Below are 22,797 nucleotides of genomic sequence, written 5' to 3' on the forward strand. Positions count from 1 at the left end.
ACCTGATCTGAAGCCACGTAAGCATTGGTGTTGTGCCCCCACCAAATACCCAGACTGTGAAAAACACAATAAGCAGTGCTGTTGTAAACATCATTTGTTTGGGTTGGGATTCTGTGTCTCGAATAGCCAATGCAAATGCTATTGCACCACGTAAACCTAAAAAAAAAAAAAAAAAAAAAAAAAAAGACAAGAATGATGAACTTAATGTGATGGAGAAACAAAACCTTACTCTTTTCAGCCAAAACCCAATTCCAAGGGTAGAGAGAATTTTCAGACCACGACCATGCTATTATAAAATGCTGAATTGTGCTAATTGAAAGGATGATGTTTCATGCAATGTAAGCAACTTTGCAAAAGTGGACAATGAAGCTACTCTTATATTCACATAATAATCACACATTTGTTTTACATTCACTGAATTCTTTCTTTTGAATAATTGCAAATTAAACAGTAATCTGGACTTTATGCATGTTAAAAAAGAAATCTATTCCCTCTGTTGTTTTACTGACTTCACTGGGACTACTCATGAAATCAGATGCAAGTGAGAAAGAGGGTTGGCATTAACATCTGTACCCAAATAGGCTACCTATTTATTGCTTGCAAAAATTTCTTTCAAATCTTTCAATGTGCTAAGAACAGTCAGAAAAATTATGAATTAAAAACAATGAATAGTTTTTAAAAGATGATTTTAAGTATCTAAAAAGGAGATGCAGAATAAATGTAGATTTGTAGCTCTTGCTGTACTTGAAATATTACAATAGTTGTAAAATTATACACCTACAGAGACTGAATAAACAAAAACTTACAAACGTGGAAAAAACAGCTAACAGTGAGTTTAAAAAAAGCTCCATAGGTAGTAATAAGCTAACTAAATAGGTCCTTACAGAGTGACACATTTAAAAAAAGAGGGGGGGAAAAAAGCCCACTAATGCCTCCAGCCCTCAGGATGCATAATACGAATAATAATCTATATTTTCCAATGCTTTTTATTTATCTGTTTAAATCTACTTTCTTGTTTTCAGAAAAAAAATTCCAGAAAATTAGTGTAGAGAGCAAGGCTATTACATGTACACAGTACACACTGAATCCAAAAAGTACTTTGCAAGTATTGAGATTAAACCTAATAATCAAACCTCTTGTAAGGCATTGATGGTATAGGCAGAATCATTTAATCAACTGCTAAATGCAGCTATTTTTGTAATAGAACTCTAAAGTTCTTTAAGATTACATAGCTAGAATGTGAATTATTTGGTATAGAAGGTGGACAGTTTATCCAGAGAACACCACAAAGCCATTTCTGCAAGGAAGTACCAGACTGTAGTTACACTAGCTGAAAATGGTCAGTGGCAGCAGGTTTAAAATCTCTGCTTTTATGAAAATAACACTGCAGTCAACAAGTGAGCTTGTCCTTGACTTTGCTTTTATGTAAAAGACATCTCTAAGGATGCACATGCTTTACTATTTTCTTATGGGAAAAAAATATCAGCTTATGTTAAACGTGTATTTGAGGAGGGAATGAACCACTATTGAAATGGTCTTTTTCCAGTTGTTATAGTGGTAATCTAGATGACTAGCCCAGATTAAATGCTTAAATTATTGGTGGCTACATTCTGGTGGAAAACAATGCTGCTTTCCACAACTGCATCACAATGGTATGTGCAATATTAAATCTAGAACATCTCTTTTGTTAAGAGGGAATATTAAAAAGAATTTGTTAATTAATATGTCATTACGACTCTCTACTTCTTGAGCGCTGGACTGGATATTTCATCAGTTTAGAGAAATAGTGAGTGCCTTCACTGCATTTTTCATTTATGAAAAGGCTCAACATGGTCTATAAGAGCTAATTAATTTTCAATTAAAAACATGTCTAAAGTAAAATAAATAATCAAACAAAGCATTTGCTTCCAACTTAAAGCAGTGGGAAGCAGATGAATATAACCTAAAAGGTAAAGACTCAGTGAAAAGCAAGGAACACTATTATATATATAGCAAAATACATTCCAGGTAACAACACAAATGAAGGAACGGAATTTTAACAACCTCAGAACATGGTAGGATACTGAAATAGACTGAAGATAAAGAAGGATAGGTTTTCTCTAACACCTCAGGGAAAAGTACTAACAAAGCACAATGGAATGATTGGCTCCAATGGACATTGGTACCTCAGCTACACCTGGAGAGAGTGGCACAGTAGAAAGAAAACGCTCTGATGAACCACTGGCAGAGATTCTCTTCCCTCAGCTTTCAGAGAAGCCGCACTGCCAGCAGCTCCACAATCTGTGCTGTGATCCATTGATCCTCTGAGCTCTATCATAGATTTCTTACCAGATTTTTCTGCTAGCGATGCCAGCCATTAGGGATTCATCTTTATGAGATATTCTTTAATGTGTCAGGGCCTCCAAAGAAAACCACCTCCAGGGTTAAGCTTCAGAGTCCCACAGGATAGGAAAGGTGTGTCCTATTGGGCTGTTATCCATCCTTTGCTCACACTCCACAAACACGCATCACTGAACCCATCCCTCTGAAGAGCCTTTGAGGGCAGGAGTGTTTGTGGGTAGTGTAGAGAGAATCTGCTAGGAAAGGAGACTTTCTGTATGTAGATCTGGTGTTTTGGTTTCAGCTGTAGTTCTCTGCTCTTTTCTTCCTTGCTTTCTTTTCTCTTTAGCTGATTTCTTTTCATATCTATCTTCCTGGAGAAATTCACTTTGACACTTCCCACCACCATGTATATGTAAGTGTGCAGATGTAAATGCCTGCACAGCAGCTACCTGTACACAGGCATTCTTTTTCATTTTTCTCCTGCATTTGTGTTCCACCCTTTCAGACTTCACTGCTGCTGTAATGTCTTATATTAACAGCAACCGCCCCTGTAGCACTGTGTCCCACAAGCCTCTCTCTTGCTGATTTATATGCCGTAGAGAAGAGGAAAGCGCAGTAAAAAGTAAATAAAGATATTGGAAGAAGAGTGGAAGGTGCAGTACTGTACCTGTGAAATAGTCCCCTCATGGTCATGTGGCAGCAATGCCCAAATATTGAATGTTATTCCCATTAATATGTCCATCTGGATCCATTTAGTTTCCTTCTCTTTTAATTTTATTACCAATTAAAGGCATCACAGCAGGGTATGAACTGAAATGAGGCATTTTTCATGCAGCATAGACCACTAGTGTATAGTAATACCTCCCTTACAATTTAAGACTTCACAATATTTCTTTTTCACGTGAGCAGAGGCTGCTGGCCTGCTCATTTAACTGATGTTGAACTTAATTTGAGAAGCTCAGGCTTAATTATACAAGGACTAATCTAGTTTTGTTTTATAATGGAATATTATCAGGAGTCATGATTAAACATAGTTGTAAAAGTGAATCCACCCTCCATAATGTGGTGTTAGAGGCAGAAGCAGATGAAGAACGTAATAAATCAAAATGCTACATAATCCACTTCCAAGCCTAACTCTTCCACCTTTTCTCAAATGTATTAATACTCACCAAAAAGTAGAACTTAATGACCTCAGTAGAATTCTTTGTAGAGTAAGGTATACTCAAATGCTAATCAACAATGTACTTGCCTGATCTTAATTGCTTTTTTCAGACTTTGATATTCATGGTGATTATGGCAGTAAAACTCAGTAAAGAAAGCAGTAAATGTTTGGTGCATTTGGTAATGATAAGATGGAAAACAAAACTTGCCCCAAATTCATTGTTTTCTACATCTGAGTGTGTGATGCTGTGGTGAGTGAAGCCCAGTTTTCCCCATGATTGACTAGGACCTGATGCTATACCAGAATATTGCGGCTGATCTTGTGTAGGCAATAAGCATCTTCCTCCAAACTCAATTTCAATGCCCTGTTTACTCATATCAGAAATGTCTCTCTCTTCTGGCAGTCATTGTCTTCTCTGTTTATCACTATATACAGTATGATCAGTTTATAGTAAATGAGAATGTTATTGGTAACTAAGCACAAATCTTAGTGCATATTAAAAAGTACGATTACACAGAAAAGCCATGTATTGTAAGTGTTCTGTGAAGTGTGAAGCTGCTGGCAGTGTGAGAGGCAGTCAGTCCTTATTGCTTTACTTGCAGATGATGCCATTTACTTTTCTATAATGTTGTGAAGACATTTTTCTCTACAAAATACAGTGTTTCTTTGAAAACAGTTAAAAATTACTTTTCTGAGTATTTTAACATTTACGTTTTAGAAGTTTTCAATACTACTATTTTCAGTTCTCAGCTGCCAGATTGTACTGGAAAGCTAATGTGTGAGTTCTCACGTTCACTTGTTGGCTGCAGGCTACTTTCTGCTCCTAGTTCTGTGGAGAATGAAATTTGACTGGAGAAAATGGGGACAGAAAAGTTGGAGAATAAGATCTATTTTAGAAGATTTTTAATTCTGTACTTTATCCGATGGAAAAATAAAAGCAAAAACGGAGCCTGGAAACTAGATAACTAATGATATGAAGCTATTTTTCATGCTGTTGTCTAGTTGGCCACCTGCTAGCTTTACTAGTGTGATCTGCATATACATCTTACATGGCTAACAACTGTAGGTGAGCAGGCAGTCTGAAAGCCAGTTCCTAATGGATGTACGTCATCATCTCTTACTACAGTCTAGCTGGTATTAGCTGACATTTTCAGTGGCAGCTTTTAGCAGAAGGATTGAATGGATATAGAAATGAACTACTGTGTTGCTCTCTAGAGACATGGAATTCTATAGGCATAAATGAGGCACCCTGATGTGAAGTACTCCTGATGAGGAAGCTTGAAATGTGGTGCATTGTAGTTTACTTGTTATTTGGCTAAATAGATCAGTGTACATTAAGGCTGTCAATCAAGAACTTTGATCCATTAAAATTTGGAATAGTTTTTTTGTACAAAAAGCAGGAAAATGAAGAAAAAAGAAGTGCTGACTTTCCAATTTTAGAAAATTATTTCATAAATGGCATCAGGGGACCTGTATTTCTGTCTTTTACTGAACAAATATTCTTAGCTTATAAGCGAGTTTTTCCTAACTAGTATCAGAAAGTCAAGTGAAGGTATTTCTAGCTTGTGCAAGTCCAAAAATAGAGAATCCAGCTGAGATTTTAACAGTCTAGGGGATGATGCACAAATCAGAGTAGAACATGGCTCCCTCTTCTGGAATTTTTTTTTTTTTAATTCTACAATGTTAACCAGAGTTTAAAAACAACAAAATCTGAATTTGGAAAATAAAGTACTCAAATATCAGCCTGGAATACATATGAAAAGGTCTGTAGAATTAAAGTCTCCCAATCTCAACTGGTAAAACTGTTCCTGAAGTTCAAGTAATTGCCAAAGACTGTGTCTGATTTGAGTATCAGTACTAACACCTGCAAAGTTGGACATTTATTTGCCAGTATATAAGCATACTGTCAGGTATACTACAGGTGCCTTTAAAACAACACAATGTAAACCCATGGTATTGCCAAATTGTCATGGAAGTGTAGACAGATGAGGGACAATGGGTTGAAAGACCGGCTTCCTGGGTGGTAGGTTTCCAAAAAGTTAATTTAAATAGGTCCAGAGCACAGTGAAGCTGAAGAGAATACATCCATTTGCTTCAGTAGCTTTGAAGGGACTATCTTGAGTTTTAAGATAATGACTTCTGTGTGACAGATGTGGCTTTTTCTAGTGATAGTTGGCTGTCTTTGTCAGTTGTTAAATGTGGACAGAAAAAATACCAAAATAGCACTTACCTGAAAACATCATCATGTGCTGAAAGTTCCTCGGAATCTTTTGTTTTCGACCCAAATTCAAAAGGAAAGAAAGTGGGTATATGTTGCAAGCTCTTGCTACAAAAACTGCCACCTAAAATGTAAGACGTTGAGGAAAACAGTGGAGGAACTACTGACAAAACTAGAGTTAACTTAAACCCAGTGTTTCTCCGAAGTTATTTTAAAAGTGTAATTAAAATGAATATGAGATTATCTTCCTTCATATTTTACATGTCAGATCCTTCTGGTTCCAATTTCATTATAAAACTGTGCAATGGCAGAGATTGTCTTCCCCAGACATCCTGGTTTTATATTCATCATTACATATCCCACTTCAGTCAGTCTGATTTTACTTATCACATTTGTATCACATGCGACTTCATCTTCAGTCCTTCAGTAAAATGCCCGTCATCAATTGCAGAGATGGAATCATCTCCTTGAGAAGCAATTTGCAAAGAATAAATGTGCTTTTGGACACGATTACTTTCTTATTTCCTGACAATTCATATTGTCTATATCCAGCACACTTTGCTTTTTTTATTTTTCCTGTTTCTTTGGAGATTTTTCAAAAGGAATTCTTTATTACACCTCTGTGGAACAATCACAAAAGTTGCCTTAATTAGAAACATGAGGCTATTTCAGATTTAAAACAAAGACCATCAGAGCTCCTTATACGTGCTTTTAGCAGGTTCCATCCTCCTGTCTTGTGACAATTAGGGCTCAATTACGGCACTCTTAGTCTGAAACATGCTGTGGACTGTAGAATAGATGAAGTACGTGAGTGGCAAGGTGTGTATGTATCTCACCTGCTGGGCCAAGAGCTGCTTAAACCTCCTATGGACTTGGGAGAACATGCATTAGCCGGTGTTGCTGCACATGCCCTGTCCTCAGCTGTCCAGTGCAACCCTGTTGCAGTCTGTTGGCTCTTAGTGAGAGGAAATGATAGAGCCAGGTCCCTGCAGTGCTCTGCCGCACAGTCCCCATCTGGGGTGCTGAGTGCTGCTCTCGTGTTCAATTGTCTTCCCATGCTAGGAGTGCAGGACACAGTATTGCACTTGCCTTGTGGCGGTGGTGGGGTGCAATAGGCTCTGGGGGTCCTCTCTGCCATTTAACCCAACCTGTTGCCAAGGGAGCTGTGATGCAGTTCTTATTTATTCATTTGGAAATTACATATAAAAATTACTGCAAGTAAACTGTATGATCCCAACTTTCAAAGCTGTTACAGTTCATCAAAAAGTTATAAGCAAAGGGCTGCTGCTCTGAGCCAAAGAAATAATTCTGTAAATCGTCAGTGTGAAAAGAATCAATACCGCTGTACAAGGAAGCAACAGATTTGTTGAGAAACCGTGGCCGAATTAAAGACACAGTCTCTTAGGCACGTGATGGTGTAAATAAATCCATGTACACTAGGGATATCAAATACAAAGAAGGAAAGATTTGAGCAATGCAGAACTGTTTTCTTTTTAAGGACTTAATATAATTTCAGTAGCTTTGGGGAAGTTCTGCTTATGGCACATATCTGTCTGGAGGCAGCTCTACAGTTTGTGGATCTGCACTGGTTCTGGACAGGCAAAAAGATTTTGTGTGCCTGCACCTGTCCCCACAGATATGTCCTAATGCACATCCCAGTTTCCCACCCCACTTGTAAACCAGTGGCAAAAGTTCCCCAGCTGGTTTAAAGCTATTTGCCTTGCAGCAGATCTGCAAAACAGTGACTGTCTAAAGACCATGTGCCTACATGCGTTGAGCCAGCTATTAAGATATATGTAATAAATATGATTGACTCTGGACTTGACAAAAAAATTGATTTTTAGTATTTAAGGAACTGATTGGTTTGCTTGTTGACTTTTTTTTCCCACATGGAGCACATATTTTTTATATATATATATATATTTACATACGTGTACATAGATATATACTTTAAAGCAAAGGATACAAATGCACCAAATATAAAAAGAGGATTGAAGAGATGATTTTGAAATGTGAATAGTGCGAGTCCCATGTAACAGAAGATGACGTTCTCAGCCAAAAAATTCATGAACTCGAACAACTTAAGAGAGAAAGAACATAATTATGACTCACGTCTGTAACTACTGTTTATCGCCAGGTTCCCTTGGAATACAGAACTATTTAGATGAAAGGAACAGAAATTGCACCTATTTCAAGGGTGGATTTTAAAACCATCTAATTTGCTATACACTACACGTGGTGTCTTTTAGCTTTAAAAATCATAGTTGCTTGCATGTTTTTCTCTGATTTGCGTAAGAAAGCTTGACATAGACAACTGATAAAATACATAAACAGCAAGTAAGTTATACAAGCTTCAATGCAAACTGCAAGGAAGCTGGGGGAATTTAACTTCACTCATGTTTACACAGGTGAGCCTGGGAAATGGCTCCTGATTACACAAGTGGCTATGCATAGTGCAGTACTGGGTATGGGTACACTACTGCCAAGAGAGGGAAAAAAAGTCCCTAAATGGACTTTTAAGAACCTGTGCCTTTACAATGCAACACAATCTTTTTTATTACCATGAATATTATCCTGCAGATGAAAACTTTTATTGCACTGTATGGACATCAATATCAGTTACTCATTTCAAACCAAACTACTTAAGATAACATTTTAAAGTATTATAAAATAAGCCTAAAATACATGATTATGGTAGGATTTCTTCTGTGAAAAAACAAGCAAAGCCAAAATTCATTTGCCTTGAGGGGATGTTCTTGATTGTATTTGCAGCTGATTATATAAAAACTAATAAAATAATTTTTCATATTTATCCATATCTGGAAAAAAATCAATGATTGCTGCCAAATAACTACAGAGGAAAGCAAAAGAGGTCTTTTCACTTCTGAAGTCACTTTTGGGCTCAGGAGACTATGCTAACAAATCCTGATGCAGAATTAGGGCCAAAGTTTGTCAGTCTGTCTACAACCAGACATACATCACTATCCTGAATGTTACTATGGAGGTATTGTATTCATCCTCAATGGGCTTATGTATTTTTTGTAACATGGTTGTGCTTCTAAAAATAAGTATCCAATAACAGTCACTAATATCTAACAAAGGAAAAATGAGAGCTGTCAGAATAATTATTTAAAACAAAATTCAGAAGCAAAATGGCATAAAACCCAGCAGTATATGGCAAAATACTTCAGACCCCATGGCAGCACCATCAGTTATCCCAAGCACACATTCCATAGCCCCCATTTTGTGCTGCATTGCTGAACAGCATGAAAACAAACACAAGAAATATTTGCAAGTTATGAGGCTTAAATTACTTCAATTAAATTTAAATGAGAAAAACTAGTTGTCAAAAAACCTGAAATATGGGATCTTGTGACCCATTGAAATTATTATGATAAATTTTTGCATTTCCATTTTGGGAGCAAACATGATCCCACTTCTTTGTGGGAATGTCATCTGACACATTTTTCTAATGCTCTAAACAATGTATCACGAGTGTCATGACAGGTTCTACATATATATATATATAAAAAACATATATTTGTGTATATATAAAAATCTTTTGAGGGAAGGGTACTGCTATGAGGAACCACAACTTCATACTTTAGTTGTTTGGATGAGATAAAGGTGCTCCAGAGGTTTTAAAGCTGAATGATTATTTCACTCTCCATTTACAAAATCTCATTCAAGACTTAAAGAAATGTAAAGCTACTATTGATGCATTTTAGAAACATAGTTTCTGAAACTAAAGTTTCATTCTTGTATTTTCCAAACTTTTTGTTGACGTACATTTTTGGAAAGAAAACAGATTTTGCTATATTGTTGCTTTTGCTGTATATTCTTTCTCAGTAATCTTTAACAGTAAATAAAAAAAAATTTAAAAATATCATCTTCAGAACTAATTATTGTCATAAAAGAAGTAATATCTGAATGCCTTTGCCTGGAACATGACACTTGTAGATATAACATGAAACTTATTCACCCTCCTCCAGACTTCATTTTTATTCCTCTATTCAGCATAGTGTTTTATTCAATGTTTATTCAGCTTCTGTGTTTTGTTCAACAGTAATACAGAGCCCATGGAGATACTCTATTAAGGACTTAACTGTCAGCACTGTGCAGCACAAATCTCATCAGAACAAAAAAATTTATTCTAAAGAGATCTTCGGGAAACCGTGTTAAGAAACAGCTTCCATAGAAGCGTTTTCCCAAATTGTCATGCCTTTCACTCAAATGTTTCTGTCACCATTTTAAAGATGAGACATCAAGACCTTTTGATGAGAAGCAGAAGAATAGGAGGTTTTAATCTGCAATTTATAATTTCCTGGGACACCCAAGCAGTTCCAAGAGGAGTTGCACCATACACATTAGCCTCTGAAAAACATCCTTCTTTAAGTGGCCATAAGCCAGGTCCATGCTATGGTCCACGGTCTGCTTAAATGCCACTCAAAAATATCCCTTATTTTGAATATATGTACTTGCAATTAGGATTACTTGGGGGGGGGGAGAAAAAAAAGTTAGAATTAGAATCCTACCTACTGAGTCCTTGAAAGTATTTTGTCTATAACCATAAATTCCCTTCCCTTGCCTCCCACACAGATAACTGACCTCTTTCTACTCTAAATGAAATTGGCATTAAATTGCTCATATGCTGCCATTAGTTCCCCCAAGGCTACCAGAAAATTATACTAGAAACCATTTTAATATACACATAGTAATAAGAGATTTTTTTCTGTATAAAACTAAAAACCCTCATTGTGCCATTTCTACCTCTTCACAAAGTCTATAAATCTGCTTATAGCTTTAGAGTAAGAGTTGTAATAAATCACCAGTGTCAACACATTGCAGAGTAGAGTATTAATTACAAAAACACTGGTTCAGAACCAATCTGGGCAATTGGTTTAGGTGTTTAGCTCAGTGAGTTACTGAAACTGGTATTTGCTTTGCTTTGGTTATTGTCTCTGTAAAAAGTGGATATTACAAAAGATTTATATTAAAAAGTTTGTTAAAGTTGACATAATACTTAGGTATTTAAAAACACATCATTCACCAAATATGCTTGGTGGTTCTGTTGCTTTCAGCCATTGTAAGTGCTAAGAGGGCTGTGCAAAAAATCAGTTTTAAGCTAGGACATTCTTCTGGAAAGTACCACTTGCAGTTCAGCTCTCACTGGCAGAGGAAGGAATCAATCCAGGTTATCTACACCTTGAGCCTTGCTGTAACCACTAAGTTTATCTTTTACCGATGTTTTATTTTAACTCAAGTGAAAAATTTTATGATATAAAAACTGTATTAGTTTTATCTTTTAAGCGAGATAATGAAAGTGCTTTCTTTTTTCTTCTCCTTCCTTCCCTCCACCTCCACAGTTAAGTTCAAGCCAATTAGAGAAACAAGCTGTACCAAAATGGGTTTTGCAACTTGATCCATTTTATAGAACTACTTAAATTTTCACTGAGTGTTAGAGAGATTATCTAGGTAAGTAATTAGTGCACCTGGAAGATGGGACACGCTAAGTTCCAATCTCAGCTGCAATAAAAATAGAATTCTTTAAAGAAGCATCAGAAGGAGAAAATGAACATATTCTTTGCACAGTTCCCTTTGGTTGGGGAGATAGAAAATGTAAGATTTCTCAAATCCTAATATTTTAAACAGCATTTTTGATCTCAAGGGAGTAAAGTTAGTATGAGAGTACTGGGTAAGAGCAGAACTACAAACAGCATTCTTTCATCTTGAGGGAATAATGTTAGTATGGAGGTATTGGGTAAAAGCTGAATTACATCCACAACTTATTTCCACCAAAACTCCGTGAATTTTACTCACTGGTGGCAATATTACAATCTTTCGCTTAATACCTGCTGAAGGAATGTCATCCACCTCTTGCAGGTACCTGCAAGCCTTCTCCAGTTGCATTGATTTTGCTAGCAACATGGAGGAATTCTGTCTATCTAGGCGTTACATCTTACAGAGATATATTATTGCATGACATCAAAATAGGGAGAGTTTCAATAGTCCAACAGCAGCTAGGAAACTAGGATGTAAAACTTATTATACTTTTTAAGAGAGATTTGAAGGTGACAGAGAGCTATTAAAATCCCAAGCAGTCAATGTTAAATGATGGTTATAAAATTTGTTATATTTAAATAATGCTATCTAATTGGAATACAGCTATCAAAAATGTTCCATGAAGTCAAGGATATTGATAAATCAATAGTTGATGAAAATTGCTTTTCCCTAACTATTTTGAATTAAAAAGTGAGAATTCAGACTACCATAATTTTTCTGAGATTGTAGAAGCTTTTATTATAGCCTAATTACTTTATTTAATCTTTCTCTTTTGATTAGAAGTTTCAAAATCAGAAAAAGGAAGTTTGAATTTGAACCTCTTGCCTGAAATCCTTTATACAGTTATAATGAATCTTCACAGCATAGCGATTTAATGCTCATTTCTAGAATAACATGCGTAGATGAAAGAATCAGCAAAAGTAACTCAAATTCATGACGGAATATAAACTTGTTTATGGCACTAATTTTGATATCCAAGCATATTTGACTGTAAACTTACAAACACACCAGCAGAGAGAGAGAGATTCTTACAAGATCTTCTGTGTCCTGGGGCAAAATTCTGGCCTTTTTTATCAGTAGGCTCTGCTACTGAATTCAATGAATTTCACCCCAACAGATTTATGGAAGGCATACAATAACTTTCTATTTCCCTATAGAGCTGGGAGGTTTAAAACATTCATAAGGCCTGAGGAAGAACTGGGAAAGTAAAAGGAAAAAGAAATAAGGAAAACAGCAGCACCAATGGAGAGGAAAGGCCAGCAATATTTTGCATTTATACAGTATGGATTATTATTTCTGGCATAATCTACACACCGCCACCGAAGTTCAGCTTTGGGAGAAGCTGGATAAACTACTGGCACAGAATACACTTCTGACTAGGAAGAGTAAAGAAAAAATGTTGGTCCCATCATCAAGGCAAATCCTTTCTATTATTAAAAATGCCATACGTCTTGAATGGCTTTGCTGGACAAAAGAAGTTTAAACCAAAAATGTTGAAAATTAGGCAGCTAATTAAAACTTTTTTTTGTTCTAAACTACTTGGAGCAATGAAAATCAGAGGGAGAATGACTTAAAAAGTAAAACAGTCAGAAATTCTAAAAAGGTTTGACCTCAGGTGTGAATGGAAGCTTAGTTTGGTTCGTATTAACAGTGAATCTATGAATGTCATTGATTACAGGATTCAAATTAATCCTTAGAAAGAACTTTGTTATTTGATTTTATCAATTACATGACAATTAATTGACTCTCTTTGAAATCTAAGACTCAATATACTGATTTCTTATACGTGTAAGGCATGGAGAGCAGTAGAAACTTGTGGTAGTATAGCCGGATTCAGAGCCTCATGAGAATTTATATGTTGCCTTCAACAGACTTTGGATCTAGCTGTAGAAAAATTAATTATTCTACCATTAGTCTTGCTAAGTTGCCTACGAAAGGGGGTTCCTGCAAACTTTGTTGTTGGTTTTGTTTTGTTTTGGTTTTTTTTAAACGTGGATCAGTTTGTAAGCGAGGAAACCTTTTTAGATCACTATCTCCTTTTGCTGCAGCACAACCAACTTCTGCTATTACACATCAGGTATTAAGTTGTACCTAAAAATAACCCAAGAATCACACCTTAATGGAAGGTATCACCAAAACAGAGAGGACGATGCTGTTGTTCCTACAGCTTGTCATCTAAGCTATTATTTGGTTCACAAACTAGAAACAACAGTTTTCAAAGTGCTTATTTATCTTAAATTCCTGAACTGAGATGTTGCAGGCACAAAGGAAGGAGGAATCATCAGTGCTCTGTCGTATCAAGATAATGTGCTCAGGGATTACTGCAGTTAAAACTATTTACGTTTACTTTAGCAGTACTGTTTTATTTTGTATTAAGGAAGGATTCTGTTCAAGATGGGGCATAACAGAACATAGCTGGAAAATTGTTTGAAAGGATGTAAGGAACTTTTGACTGGCCAGCAATTAATGGTGTTTAGGGATGAATTTGGAAATTTTGGGGAACATTAATGGCTGTTCCATTTGCTGATAGAGGGATGATTATTGTAATGGAGAATGAAGAGGCTATGAACAGCCTGTGCTGTCTAGGATTAAGCCAGTATTCTTATAAGGCTGAAATCAGAGAATAAACTATGTGCAGAAGAAAAAGACTAAAAAAAGCTGAAAAATAATAATAACATCAATAAAACTGAAGTCTAAGTTTATGACCTACTCTGAACAACTTGAAAGAGACTTCCTTGGAAGGCATCTTTCTGGGGCAGTAAATTGCCAGTCAGGTGGAAGCAGGGACATTATGCACTGACAGTTAAGAGCTATATGGGACAATGGTTAAAAAAATAAGTAAAAGAAAGAAACAATTTGTGGCTTTGCCAAAGCCAATTTCAGCTAACAAAGGAACTTAGGTGCTTTAAAATATGAATGTTCTCCTTCTGGTCAAAGAAAAATAGTAATGTTATCAATGTAATTTGGTTGTCTTTCAAACTGCAATGAACGAATACATCTTTTGTGTTTCTGCATTTATGTTAGAGGAACTGCTGCTGATTTTTCAAAAGTAAACCACAAAATCAATCTCATCTTCCTCTTTTCACCACTCTCAAGTGTTTTTTTTCTGTGACTTGCCATCACAGTCCTAACTTCAAGTGATCAATTCAGTTTCTAAGGAGGACAAAGGCAATTTATTCTGTTTCAATTTGCTGAGAGGAAATATTCTCAAATATTAATTCTTGAAGTGAGTTCATAAAAACAATTTCCTTCCTTGCCAGGTTTTGGGTGTTGGAAACAAATTCAGTTAGACTTTGACATATTAGGAACTAGTAACCAATATGAGGGCCTTTAACCTATCAGGAAAAAAAAAAAAAAAGGATTCTTATGAAGTCTGTGGTGTCTTTTCTTCATGCTTTCCAGCAAGAATCAAGACTGCAAAAAATTATCTGATGCTCATGAATATAAGACTTCCATTTCACTGCAAATCTAACATACTACAAGACAAATACTTGCTCTCTTTGTACCTGTTCTATAGAAATTATATTGCAGCTTCTATTTACCCATATGGATGCTTCCCTTTACAGTCTGTAAAACTACTTCTGTGGAAAAATGCTGTAGAACTGTAAATCAGGAAAGACTCTATTTTACCTTAATCCAGAAAACAGTAGCAGGATTTGCATGTGTTTTTCTGATGACATGCTAGTTTGTTTTTATTCAGTGCCTAAACTAAGATAAAAGAGTGTTTACTAAATAACCTTCTGTGCCACAGTTATTTGTTCAGGGTATTCCCCGTATATACTGTTTTGTTATAAGTCTGTTTATAGAGGCTGGAGGGGAATGGACACAAAACCTTAACTCTTTCTAACTTAGGGAGAGCATCCTCTCTCTGAGAACTGTTCTTGTTCTAAGTGGTGTTGAATAGCATGAGATCATGATGACATTAAGCTCCATTTATTATTCTTAAAGACCTATTGCTGATGAGACAACTTCTAACTACATTACCTTGGCAGAATGCTACCCTATAGTTATATTTGGCAGTATTATTTGCAATTACTCTGCAGATTCTAGTACCAGTTTTTGAAGCAGGATACTGGATTAGTAGGTCCACTGATCTGCTCTTATGTTTAGGGTGGGAATCTGGGGAATTCTTCCGTTTTATTTCTACAATCATCTTTAAACAGCTTCCCTGCCTTTTGATGTAGACTACTATTCAAGAATTGATGATTCATTTGGACAAAAAGATCGAGAAATGTGAATAGCAACTATGTTTTTGTGTGTCGCGTTTTTTTCTTAAGTATTACAGTACATGACTTTTCTCATCTAACAGTCCTCTACAGTTAAAGATATAATCTCTAGTGCAGACTGTATGGAGATGAGATAAATAAGACATAGAATGTGAGGGGGATTTGCTTGAACATTAAGTGGGAATGGTCCAGTTTCTTAAATACAGCAAATGTCAGATACTTGCTGGTGGCATACTTTCTGAAAACAGTACAAAGGACCATCTTGTGGATAGAGCACAAGAAAGCTGTCATCAAATACAAGTTAGCTTTGAAGTGGCTGCAACCTTGGTACTTCCACTGTGAGTAAATAATTGCCTGTGGTGAAGGGCTACCTAACACCCTGCACTTGTATCTGTGAAATACATCCAAAAAATGCAGATAAAGGATAATTGGAGAAAATGAACTTAGAGGAAATTATCAGTGCTGTTTATATGTGCCTTTTATATAGCACAGAGTGTATGTGTGCACATATATCTATGTGTCTGCATACACTAATAACACGTGTAAAGGCCAATGGAGATGAATATGTAATATTAAGCACAAACAGGGCAAAGATTAATATGTCAAAACTACAAAAGCTACAGCAGTTGGATGTTGTTAGGGTGCGAAGATTGAAAAGTGAAATCTCACCCTCAAAGTAAGTGTACACAAACCTGAAGTGAGCCCATGGCTATTTGAATTTAAATGATAGTTTCATAATTGATTTCAAAGGGGCAGGTTTGCATCTGGCTATACTGTGAGTCTGGCCAAAACCAATAGAATAGAAGCTGTTGGAGAAAGTATTGTAAAGATTTCCAGTGTTTTCAGGTCTACTAAATTGGTAGTGGTCTCCTTGGTGATGTTTTACTAATCCCACAACTGATATCAGTCGGGGGGAAAAAAAAAAAAAGAGATGCACGGTAAAACAAGCAGAAATTAAAAATCCTAAACTAAGATACACCTTCAACTGTACTTAAATCTGAGAGCTCAGGACGCTTTTTATTTTACATAAAATTAAGTATTTGTAGTGAAAAGATACAACTAGTCTTTCTTTAATGTACCTTAAAAATAACTCCTGATAAGAATCTGTAGGAAAGCAGAAGGTGGGTGGACTAAGGAAGTATCATCTGGCACCCCATAGAGAGAGATGTTTTTTCAAGTAAAGTATTAGTCACTACATGACTGTGTGCTTCTGAGGATGCTGAATGCCTGTTTGGAACTCTCAAACACTGGGAACTCTTCTCAAGTTCACTGGAGGCAAAGGATGGTCAACATCCCCCTAAAGTAGTGTGGCTGAAGCAGAACTGAAAATCAGAAGTTTGAAACAGATGCTCAAACTTGCATGCTATTTTCATTATTTTAGGTGAATGAAAGTAGATAGATACCAAAACATGTGGAAAGACAGGGTGCTTATTTGAATCATAGTCATGATTTAGATTTGAAAGATTTTGACAAAGGGCTTTTTAGGCCTTAATTATTTCCACAGACAGCACCATGAGAGAGAGATGGCTATAGTCAGCTGTTTAGTATTTCTTGCACTGTGCTACCATTTTGTACAAATGTCTCTTTTGAAAGTAGAAAATCCATTAATCATGTAATGGAAACACAGCTGTGCAGTCACTAAAAAGATGGGATGCTGGCAAGTGCTTTAGACTATTATAGTGCCTTATTTACATGTATTTACTTTGTTCTTGCAGCTTATTGTGCGAGAATTTTAGTTTTAGCTCCATACTTCTAAAAAGTTTTGACCAAGGCTTTTGTGCAGTTTTTTAGCTGATCTGGAATTTTGCAGATTATATCCCTAGAGAGAGAATTGCAAGGGATCAGCAGTCACGCAAGAATCATATAAGTTAAAAAGGAGGGATATATAAAACATATTTCAGATTGCAAGAATGGATCTTTGTCAATAGCAATTTGGTAATGTCAGATATCACACAGCAGCTCAGATTCCTTACGGCCTCCCATTGCCCCAAGATTCCCTGGGCAGGGTAAAAGCATTGCCATTTGCAGGGGAAGCAGAGGCCTCAAAACATCAGTAAATCTGCTAGCTCCCAAACCACACAGACTGTTTTGTGACAAAATGCTTGATGCTCTACAAAGATCACAATTTAACCTATCTAACCATGCAAGAAATAGCTAGATTTCTTCACCAAACACAATGTGTCCTCATAGTAAGAGCAATAATGAACACATTGACACATAGACAAGTGTAAGACAACACAGGGTTATAACAAAGGAACCTATTAACAATACCTTCAACATTAAAAGCTATGTAAACCTATGTGCTTGAAAATTTTACTGCATTCCAATTTAGCAGTATAATGTACTATGCATAGAAATACAAAACAGATGATGTTTTCCAGAGCTTCATTCTATAATTGGAGAATTTATTAATAAATCCTGTACTAAAATCACCTAAGACAATAATGTGAAGTGTCAGTATTTCAGACAAAGTTAGACAAAATTATTACACTTAGGACATAAGTATATTCTAAGAAAGAATCTGAGTGTTTTTACTTATCACTATATTCGGAACCTCTCCATTTATAGTATAAGCCAAATCTCATTAAAGTCAAGGGGCTTTGGTTCATGATATGAAACTCTATTAAATTAGATTACCTGTATGAAAAATGAAGAAAGGCTTAAATGAAGAATCCTACTTTTATTTTTTATCTCTGTCACAAATTCTCAGATGAGAGAGTTGTGAGTGACTAGAGGTTTAAGGGAATGTTGTAACTGTCAACTCTTACAAAATGTGAAGTTGAATAAGATATAATTTAAACTAAAGGTAATCATATATACTCTAAGTATGTGATGTTAAACTGTACTCTGCTGTTTCAGCACTACATGTTGGTGATGCAAGAATATGTTCATAGCCCAGGATTAGATTGATTTTAGTTTCCTTTTTATCCCTATGCATTCCACAGTTGCAATGATGAAAAAGGTGGCAATGATTAGGAGAGCACTTGATCTGACAGCCTACATACTTAGATGGAATTCTCTTCCTAAAACTAGATGTGCTTTACAGAGGTGGGGTACAAGGCTGGATATTTGCATGGAGGTAGACTTAAAAACTAGGGATGTGTTAGTTACCCACAGTAAGCAAAAACGATTCAGAGGTCACTCTTCAAACCTCTTGTGAGAAGATTGGGAGAGACACTATAACATCATCTGCATAGTTATATAAACCAGCTTTTTGATTCTGCAGTAGCTTACATAGCCCCATACAGTTTGACTCCACTGCACAGATGAAGACATATGAGAGTCTCATTTGTGATTCAGGGCACCTTTCAAAGAAACTACAGCATGTGTCTTAGTTTGGAATTTCATTACATATTTCTCCATATGTCAATGAGATTTTGGCCTATAGGTTTTAATTTCAATTGGTATATGTTAGCTAACTGCTGGCATCTGCTACTCTGCTGTAAAGACTAAACTATAACCTTAACAATCAAAGAACTTTATTAATATTTAAAGAAAATGTTTAATGTTTAAACAGATTGTAAAAACTTTAATGAGCATTTGGAAACTAGTTTGCATGTGGCATTATGCTCCTTAGCCTACCAGCATCAAAAATGACAGCATTTTTCAACAAGCTGAGCTTCTCTGTAGAAATACTGCTTTCACTACTGTTCCGGGTTTCTTCAGGGTATGAATTATATTTAAGCATGTGTATTTTCCAGTTCCTGTGCTTAAGCAAAATGAAGGAAAGTTGTTTTCCTTTGTTTTTTAAGAGAAGTTCTCCTTTGCATAGGTCCAAACTACTATTTTTATTCATAGGGGGTGCGTGTGTAAGATACTAGAATATGGTATTCCTTACAAAATGCTGATGACAAAGGGACACATGCTTGATGAGAACTAACAAGGCCAGAGTAAATCTGCACAGTCTCAGTTAAGGAATCACTAAAGCAGGTATGCAAAAAGAGAGGAAAAATGGAGATTAAAGAATAGAGTATATAACTGAATATTCTAACATGATTTCTGTATGTGTACACCCAATATTTTCTGTATTATAGATATGATAGCAGCTAATTTATGATACAAATCATAAATTATGCAGCTAATTACTGATATACCATACTTATAAAGTCTACTGTTATCAGTTTACTTGTAGCAATGTTTCCTAGCTGTTTACAATCCATCATGTAGCTCACAGCTAAAAGAGAAGAAACGATTACAGCATTTCCACATAAATTTAAGGGGAGCCACACGTAAAGGGACTGCAGATTAACATTCTTTTAGCGTGGCTAAGTGATCAGGAACATCAGTCAGATAACGAGGGATTTTGTTAAGAAATTCAGATTGAAAGACATGGTAGCATAATTCCTTTTGCAGAAATCAAGATTTTCTTGTGTTGTTATGATTCTTCTTGTTAAACCCATAGAGTAAGCGGCTTTAGCTTTCTTTATAGCATTATACTATTCTACAGGGTTCCATAAGATCTTATGGTACATCTGGTCAAACAATGCATCTGGCATGTTTCCAATCTTCAGCTTTTTCTGCTAAACACAGAAAATAGCTGTGTAGAGAACTGGAATTCGTTGTACACTTCCTGTCAATGGCAATCTGTTTTAAAGATAATAATTATTACAAGCACTATGCATGTGGTACATATTCAATTAGAGATAAGAAGGCAATTTATAAAGGAGGGCAGCCTGTTTCTAACAGACCCAGTGGCTCTGTAGAGATGCATTGAGTTAGCAAGCTATGACGGTCCAGCTCAGGAATACATGGCTTAGCCAGCATGCCTGTGATGCAGCTAGAGCTCAGGAGGCAGAACTGGAAGTTATGAGGGAAAGCACAGGACAAGCATGAGGGGTTGCATCTCTTCAGGGTACTTAGGCTAGAGCTGTAATGATAGCTAATATCTGGAGACACGTGAGCTTTTGGACTTTTAGAAGGGTCTAAGACTGTGACTTCTGTTGTTTTCAATATAAGTTAGGTGTCTCAAAGTTAGCAGAAATTTCTACTTACGATTTCAGGTATCTATTCCTAAAAGCCTTATGCTAAATGCAAGCATAAGCCATTCTTCTTTTTTTTACTTGTGCTTATAACCTTTTTATGTCTGTATCATTTTCTTCTCTCAGAAAGTAAAAGAACAGGGACATTTCTTTGTCCTCCCTGATCATTTTGAACAGCTGCCAAATGAAGGTTTTGCTATAGGCCTTGTCTCTCTCAAAAAAAACCCCAAAACCCCCAAACAAAAACCAAACCTGGGTGAAATACAAAAAAACAAGAGCAAGTTTTTTCCAATGTAGCTAACTTTCAGAGTGTTTAAGCAAAACTGGCTAAAACAAGGACAAAAGTATACTAATACCAATACAAATAAATCTTCCCAAATGCTATGTTTTCTTATTCTTGTTATCAGAAATAGCTGCTTCTTCAGACTTTTCTACTGACCACTGTAATTTGGTCACTTGGACTCTTTCCTGAGCAGCACTGCCTGAAGCCCCAGTATTATTGCTTTTGAGTCTGAACTTGCAGGAGTTCAAGGAAGTTGGAAATCAGGGGTTTTTTGGTTCAGCTGCAGAAAGGGAGCCATGAGACAGAAGGAGACAGTGCCAATCAGAGATAACTTTTATACTCAGTCTCCACTTAAATGGAGGAAAATACTTCATGCATGCAACCTGTTTAATGCTAACTAGGAATTTGGACTTTATTGGATCCTTCAGGCAAGGACCTCCTGTACACTTTTTGAAGAATGCCAGACCCGAGTGCCATGTATTAGTTAAAAAGAATTTCCAGTTTATCCTCGGACAGAGCATTAGCCATCAAATACATTATCTTATATCAGACAGCCAATGGTGCTATATACCTCAGAAGATAATGAAAAAACATTCTAGTATGAAATTTTCCGGCAGGCACTGTGATTGTAGTGTGCTGGAAGAACAGATTCCTCCCGCACAGCACATATGCAAAGACTGATTAGAATCTGGTACTGGTGGTAATCTTGTTGGAAAGATAACTGCCTTTTCTCTCAGTCTTTCTCTCTGCCAGTCATTTATGTGGAAACATCTGACCTCTTGCAGTGCCTTAAAGGTAATTTTTTCCTAAGTTGAGGTCCTGAACAAATGACAACAACAGCTGCCAATTAGGCTGCTCATTTAAAAAGGATGAGTTACCTTTTGTGGTGGTTGCTGCTTTGCTAATTATCGAGGATATTTTGCTGTAAGTAGGGTTTTCCTCAGTCTAGAAATACTCTCCAATTTTTTGAAAGTCAAGAGACTGAATTGTAAGAGCCATTATATCCTGACATTTGTGTGGCCTTTTCTTCCTAAAAGTGTAAACTAATTATCTATAAACAATCCAATGTCCGATAACAGAAAATAGTAGGCCAGAGCTAAATTAATATAGGCTGTGTGCTTTAGAAGTAAGTACAGCTCTAATTGTTTGGTCTCTTAAACACTCATACAAATAGCAGGACCAAAGCCACAGGGCGCACACACGCCCTGTGTGACTGTGGAGGGTTTAAGATAAGGGCACTAAACCCATTTCATTTTGTGCTGTTGCTCCCTATGATTTTAGAGGGCTGCTTCTCCCAAATACAATATGGGTGCTAGGTATCTGGAGTGGGACCCCTCGCAAACAGCAGATTGACGCAGTTTTGGCAGTAGTAGCACATAGCCATCTCTACTCAGCCACTCCCCTTCTCTCACAGAAAGATAAAAACAGTAGCTGCAGTTCCCGGCATGTGCTTTTAACAACAAACTCAGGAGAAATCATTCTGCTACTGAAGCAGAATTTGCAGTGCGTTATTTTCTTACGAAAAGATAGCTGATGGCAGAATCCTATAAGGTAGTCATTGTATCACGTATCTAGAGAAAGGAGATTTGTTGCTTCAGTTCTGAGTGTAGGTCTCCTTGTAACTTGTTCATGAGAGTTTAGTCCAGCAGAAAAGCAGCAGAATGACTAGATCACAGCGATGGTGCTTCATTGGGGTATAGTGAGATAAAAACTGACTTCAGCCACCTCTTTGCCTTCAGTCCTGCAATGCTCTTTCTACTAAACCTTGTCTGATGCTGTTCAGGAACCACTCCTTTGATTCACTGATTATTTTTTTTTTTCCCCTGCTTTCAGTAGATTTGGACATCTCCATTGCCATACTTTTTAAGTTATACTCTCCTGTTCCTATTTGCTTCAGAAGTGAGTCTATAACTATGGATGGAACAGCATCAAGTCTAAAGTCCATACTGAGGCTATTTGATGACATATCAGGGTCAAGAGACTATAACGATTTGATTTACAGTTTTTAAGGAATTAAATAAATGTTTCATGACTGTTTTGTCAGC

General features: G+C 36.4%; 1 protein-coding gene across 3 annotated transcripts in view; it reads right to left on the reverse strand.

The window, feature by feature from the left end:
- SLC9A9 (solute carrier family 9 member A9) overlaps positions 1-22,797 on the reverse strand; it is a 237,887-nt gene that overhangs the window by 93,020 nt on the left and 122,070 nt on the right. For all 3 annotated transcript variants that reach the window (XM_069792259.1, XM_069792258.1, XM_069792260.1), the window contains exons 10-12: positions 7,669-7,782; positions 5,715-5,826; positions 3-156 (exon numbers count right to left, since the gene is read on the reverse strand). In XM_069792259.1, the coding sequence (XP_069648360.1) occupies positions 3-156; positions 5,715-5,826; positions 7,669-7,782 (380 nt within the window). The remainder of the gene's footprint in view (positions 1-2; positions 157-5,714; positions 5,827-7,668; positions 7,783-22,797) is intronic.

The sequence above is a fragment of the Haliaeetus albicilla genome, chromosome 9, assembly GCF_947461875.1.
Source record: "Haliaeetus albicilla chromosome 9, bHalAlb1.1, whole genome shotgun sequence".
In the NCBI taxonomy this organism is placed as follows: domain Eukaryota; kingdom Metazoa; phylum Chordata; class Aves; order Accipitriformes; family Accipitridae; genus Haliaeetus; species Haliaeetus albicilla.